Source organism: Chiloscyllium plagiosum, unplaced genomic scaffold, assembly GCF_037043375.1.
Source record: "Chiloscyllium plagiosum isolate Xiang-an unplaced genomic scaffold, Cpla_swu_hap1 HiC_scaffold_27, whole genome shotgun sequence".
Taxonomy (NCBI): domain Eukaryota; kingdom Metazoa; phylum Chordata; class Chondrichthyes; order Orectolobiformes; family Hemiscylliidae; genus Chiloscyllium; species Chiloscyllium plagiosum.
In genome coordinates this window covers 27,984,026-27,990,196 of record NW_028270165.1, presented here as the reverse complement: position 1 = coordinate 27,990,196, position 6,171 = coordinate 27,984,026, and the positions used below count along the sequence as shown (strand labels likewise).

Here is a 6,171-nt window from a genome sequence, read left to right as displayed (position 1 = left end):
CACCCAGGATGGGTACAAATTTCTATATTTTCGTTACTCATTGTTATGAATTACTCATAGATTGGATTGGTCATTATTGTCATGGAGCTAAATTCTCTGGGCTGGTGGGTTTGCGTCAGAATTGAGTCGGTATGCAGAGGTAAGGTAGAAATTAAACGAGAACTGCTTATAGAGATGACTTTGTGGATAATTAAAACTATTGTTAATGTCAAAATGTGCTAATGTGGTCAACTGGTGCATTGAAGGTCAACCATGAGATGGATAGGAAAATTAAATGTGGGATATAATATTGAATTACATGGGATGTAATACAAAATTACAATTTGATGTTACCTTTGCATCGTTCAAATATTTTGACAATTAAACTGCACGGGTAGATAAATCCATTCTTTAATTCCCTTCTGAATTTACTCTGAGTTCCTGCATAAATAAATGGGTTCATACAGGAGCTCAAAAGCTGAAGCATGATTCCAATTTCCTCCAGACTAAAGGATGCCTCACTAACGTCAGAACCCGAGTAATAAGAAACGTTTGCAATTCGTACGTAAACTATGGTCATTAAATATAACGTGTATAACAGGATGAAACTGCCAGAGACGGCAAAGAGTAAAATAATAGACTTTCTCCGCTTCTCCATCTCTGGGTCAGCCGATTTCTCTCCATTATTTGGGGCCCTGAGTCTCCTGCGGGCTCTGTTGGCGGTCAGAATGTGCCTGATTGTCAGAACATTGAGCAGTAAAATCGAAATGAATGGAAAACAAGGAGTCAAAATTACATGAAACCAGTCGTATATGACCCATACAAGTGATGTGTAGTATGTCAATTTAAATTCACACAACCAGGCAACATTGTTAATGATGTACAAAGGTTCCAATATAAAATACAAACATGAATTTCTTAGACAGCTCAATGTACAGATTGTTCCTATTATCCATGCTGCTGTTTTCTTTGTACAGTACCGTGCTTTCAGCTTCGAGCAACAGATGGCCACAAATCGATCGAATGTAAAAGCCACTGTTAACCAGACAGAACTGTCAACAGCTGCATAGATTACAGCAATACGAAGGCTGCATATTGGTGTGATGGACAAGTAACTGAATGGGAAATAAATTCCAGTGATCCGGTTCAATATTACAGCCGTGGTAATGAGCAAGAGATCTGTGACTGCCATAGAAACCAGGTAGTAAATGATACATCTGGACAGACCGCAACTGTTTCGAGACAAAATCACAATGACTGCTACATTCGCTATAAGAAATAAAAAGAAAAGATTGTGAAGAGACAGGAAAGTTCAATGTTTTTGCATGAGAGTAAGGGAATGAATGCTGAAACAAAACAATCAGTTAGCTCTAAGAAAGCAAAATAACCTTTTACAGGATCTCCCTGATGTTTTCTCCTCGAGTTAAAAATTGCCCCTTTTGCGATACATTATTGTTTCTCTGTTTATAATAACCATTGAGGCAAACCTACGATCCTTCAATGTATTTAAACTGAGCGAATACCAATAATACATCAAAAACAGGTTGAAACCATCGTTAGAACATCAAACTAAAGACCCCTCCCATCGAGGTTATAATCTCTTCCAATCCCTTCTACTGTGCAGAAGACCAAAAAGGTTAAACACGCATACCAAAATCAGCTTTTACCCCACTATTATTAGACTTACGAGCGATGCTAACAAAGTTGTGCGGGTCAGGCCATGCTAAATTGCCCGTGGTGTTAGGTAAGGGGTAAATGTAGGGGTATGGGTGGGTTGCGCTTCGGCGGGGCGGTGTGGACTTGTTGGCCCGAAGGGCCTGTTTACACACTGTAAGTAATCTAATCTAATCTACATGTGCACAATTTTGTTTGCCCTTCGATAGGAAGGATGTTGTTAAAGGTGCAGGAACGATTTAAAAGGTGTTGACGCGGGCAGATTTGAATTATACGCCAAGGCTGGAGAGATTGGAACTTTAACCAGTAAGTCTCACGTCTGTCATCTGCAAGGTGTTAGAAAGGATTCTGAGGGATAGGATTTATGACCATCTGGAAGAGCATGGCATGATTAAATGCAGTCAACACGGCTTTGTGAGGGGCAGGTCATGCCTCACAAACCTAATAGAGTTCTTTGAGGATGTGACTAGAAAAGTTGATGAGGGTCGAAATGTGGATGTGGTGTATATGGACCTCAGCAAGGCATTTGATAAGGTTCCCCATGGTAGGCTCATTCAGAAGGTCAGGATGAATTGGATACAGGGGAACGTAGCTGTCTGGATACAGAATTGGCTGGCTAACAGAAGACAGCGAGTGGTAGTAGAAGGAAAATATTCTGCCCGGAAGTCTGTGGTGAGTGGTGTTCCACAGGGTTCTGTCCTTTGGCCTCTACTGTTTATAATTTTTATTAATGACTTGGATGAGGGAATTGAAGGATGGGTCAGTACGTTTGCAGATGGCACAAAGGTTGGAGGTGTCGTTGACAGTATAGAGGGCTGTTGTAGGCTGCAACAGGACATTGACAGGAGGCAGAGATGGGCTGAGAGGTGGCAGATGGAGTTCAACCTGGATAAATGCGAGGTGATGCATTTTGGAAGGTCGAATTTGAAAGCTGAGTACAGGATTAAGGATAGGATTCTTGGCAGTGTGGAGGAACAGAGGGGTCTTGGTGTGCAGGTACATAGATTCCCTTAAAATGGCCACCCAAGTGGACAGGGTTGTTAAGAAAGCATATGGTGTTTTGGCTTTCATTAATCAGGGGGATTGAGTTTAAGAGTCGTGAGATCTTGTTGCAGCTCTATAAAACTTTGGTTGGGCCGCACTTGGAATACTGCGTCCAGTTCTGGTCGCCCTGTTATAGGAAAGATTTGGATGCTTTGGAGCGGGTTCAGAGGAGGTTTACCAGGATGCTGCCTGGACTTGAGGGCTTATCGTATGAAGAGAGGTTGACTGAGCTCGGACTTTTTCATTGGAGAAAAGGAGGAGGAGAGGGGACTTAATTGAGGAATACAAGATAATGAGAGACATAGATAGAGTCAATAGCCAGAGACTATTTCCCAGGGCAGAAATGACTAACACGAGGGGTCATAGATTTTAGCTGGTTGGAGGCAAGTATAGAGGGGATGTCAGAGGTGGGTTCTTTACACAGAGAGTTGGTGAGAGCATGGAATGTGTTGCCAGCAGCAGTTGTGGAAGCAAGGTCATTGGGGACATTTAAGAGACTGCTGGATATGCATATGATCACAGAAATTTGAGGGTACATACATGAGGATCAGTGGTCGGCACAACATCGTGGGCTGAAGGGCCTGTTTTGTGCTGTACTGTTCTATTCTATGTTCTAACCCTGGAGTGTCCGTATCTGTGGAGTGACCTTATAGATTCTTAGATTATGGCGGCCTGGATAAGGTGAATCGCCAATTTTCTATATTGGGGAGACCAAAAGTAGAGTTTGAGGTGAAGGATTTAGAAAAAAAGACCCAATCGATAACGTTTTCATGCAAAGCGTTGCCCGTGTATGCAAAGAGCTGCCAGAAAAAGAGTGCTGGTGGCAGGTGCAGTTACAACATTTAGAGGTATCTGGAAGGGTATATGAGAAAGAAATACTGAGACGGATATAACTATATGCGAGCAAATGGGACTAAAATAGGATGGGGTGATTGTCCCCACAGACGAGTTGGTCCAAAGGGCCTGTTAGCATGCTGTGTGACTCCATGACTCCTCATTATTGCTCAGTGACAATGAACCCGACATACACTGGATGCTTACGCAAGAGATTTAGCCTCAGATGGCCCATTTTCAACATGAACTGTGCTGGGACCACAATGCTGAGTGAAAGGAAACAAAGGAATTAAATGCAATATCATTGGAGGATGAGGGGGATGACAATTCTATGAACCCGACAATGACTCAGACACTTTCACAACATAATCAGAGAAGTTATTGTCAGGGCAATGCGTGCTGAGGAGACAAAAGTGTACGTGTATCGGTGTAAGCGACAGAGTGAGTGGGAGTAGGTAAAAAAAAGCTTGCTTCAGTCCCAGCAGGACTATCTTTTATGAAGGATCTTTGAGAGCATCACTACTTTCAGCCACCATCCGGCATTGGAAACTTCTGCTTTCATTATAAACTCGTAATGACCCATTAGTTGAAAGCAAGATTCAGCAATCTATTGAGATCCAACAATGATTATCAAAACATTGGAACTGTTCAAAATCAATATTGGCTTCGGGTTTCAAGGATTGAGAACAGAAACTCTGCATTACACAATTCTCCAGGCAATGCAGTTCACTAACAAAGTCGTCATGACAAATCGTTTTCTTCTTTTCTATCAAATACTCAACGTTTAAAAGCATTCATTAAGTAAATTAATTCAGAAGATTATTTCCTGTCTTTGAAATTGCTAGATCAATCAACTGACTGTTAAAAACTAATCTCATTATGAACGACAATCACACGATAAAATCAGTCTAATTACAATGTGCCATTCCAAATCATAGGTATCAATAGTTAAATGGGACAATATTTACATCTCATCTCTAGCTTGAATTCGCCTGTAGAAACAACACAAAAAACAACACGTAGCTTGCAATGTGAAAATTCACCAAACTTGACAAGAATGACATTTAACTTATGCCTTTACAACATGGTAATGTTGTGATATGTCAGTATAGAACACCAAGGCAGGTATCACAATAATACAGCAATTTCGGTCTGATGATATCGTTTTCAATGACACACTTTGAGTAAGAACAGTAAGAACAATATGACAATTGTATAGGCATCGTAAGTCCAGAGAGTAAATGATCTAAAGTACGAATTGATGGAATTAAGAATGCATAGAAGCCATGTCATTGATAAGGAGCATGGTCAATTTGAAAGTGAAGAAATGATACCATTAATGTTAGAAATTCTTTCTGTGAAGTTTAATGTGATCTGTTCACATAAAAAATATTGTGTCATTACATATTTTAAGAACACATTTATTCCTGGTAGGACGTGAAATTAAGACATAATACAGTGGAAAGCTTGCAGTTAAATGGCAGATGATAGGTCGTTCACATAAGGCAATTCTGTGATAATTTGCAACATTCATACCGCTTATCATGATTTGCTTCATCAAAACTGAATGCATTACCTGGAACCCCGACAGCTGCAATGATGGGATAGTAAATGGCAAACACTAGACCCTTTGGTATTCCATGCATAGCTATGTGCTGCTCTGGGTAAGTTGTGTAATGCAGAGAAGGAAAGCCACATTTATGCATGTTCTCAGGCTCTGGAGACACAATTAGCCAGTTTTGATTTTTATCCAATAAGAATAGGAATTATACTAATTGAAACAAAAGACACAGCTAATGCTGAAGTCATGTCTATATTTGATTGAATAGGATGCACTTCAAAATATGCAGGTGCAAAACAAAATCCAAGAGACTGCGCTCAGGTTCAACTGACATTTTCTCCCCCGATAATCAATGGACTAGGAATAGGCCATTCAGCCCTTCGAACATTTTCTGTCTTTCAATGCAATGATGGCTGATTAGTGGCCTAACTGCTTACAACTGCCCTTGCGTCACATCCTTTTACGCTTCTTCCTGACAAAAGAAAATGATTGCAGATTTAAAATTAACAACAGATCCAGCAGAAGACGAAAGACAGAATAGTCTGAGACATTTGGCAAAATCGGTTTACGGGCCCCTCCATCATAAGGGCTCATTTCCTTGGTTTGTGAACACAGCCGATTCATCGACCTTAGCTTTATGCAGCCTGAGCAATCAAGGGTGATGCGCATAATATTCCACACCTTTCGGATACTGTGAATGAGACTCATCAACATTTCATCTATTTTGTAAAAGGCATTCAGATGTTCAGTATGGCATGGCCCAGTTAAATAAAATTACTATTGTTGTGGCAAGGTTTATTTAAATAAAATCATATTAAGTGTTATATAGTCCAGGAATTGCACTCAATGTGGCACAGCTCACTTTTACACAAAATGCAATAAAGAACAAAGAGCTCTACGAAGGGTAATTGAAACAAAATTAATTTAGAAGCATCAATTATCCAATAGTCTGTAACACTGAAGCAGATAGTTTATGAAATGCCCTCTTACATTTTAAAAAAAAATCATTAATTTCCTATTAGACCATAAGATGCAAGAGCCACTGTGGAACCAATCTGAAGCCCATCTATCCTACACTA

At 40.3% G+C, this 6,171-nt stretch overlaps 1 protein-coding gene across 1 annotated transcript; it reads right to left on the bottom strand.

Annotated features, from left to right (window-relative positions):
* Positions 1–316: 316 nt before the first annotated feature.
* Positions 317–5,177, bottom strand: LOC148143492 (putative G protein-coupled receptor 139). Its single transcript, XM_087975214.1, has 2 exons — positions 5,108–5,177; positions 317–1,248 (listed from the first exon to the last, which is right to left on the bottom strand). The coding sequence occupies exons 1-2, from the start codon at positions 5,175–5,177 to the stop codon at positions 317–319; spliced, it is 1,002 nt and encodes a 333-aa protein (XP_087831340.1).
* Positions 5,178–6,171: the final 994 nt, after the last annotated feature.

Bases quoted from the DNA above. Each gene is read 5' to 3' on its own strand.
- LOC148143492 (XM_087975214.1), bottom strand. From the start codon at position 5,177: ATGCATGGAATACCAAAGGGTCTAGTGTTTGCCATTTACTATCCCATC. The intron at 1,249-5,107 runs GTAATGCATTCA...TATTTCTTATAG, and splicing joins TGCAGCTGTCGGGGTTCCAG to CGAATGTAGCAGTCATTGTG.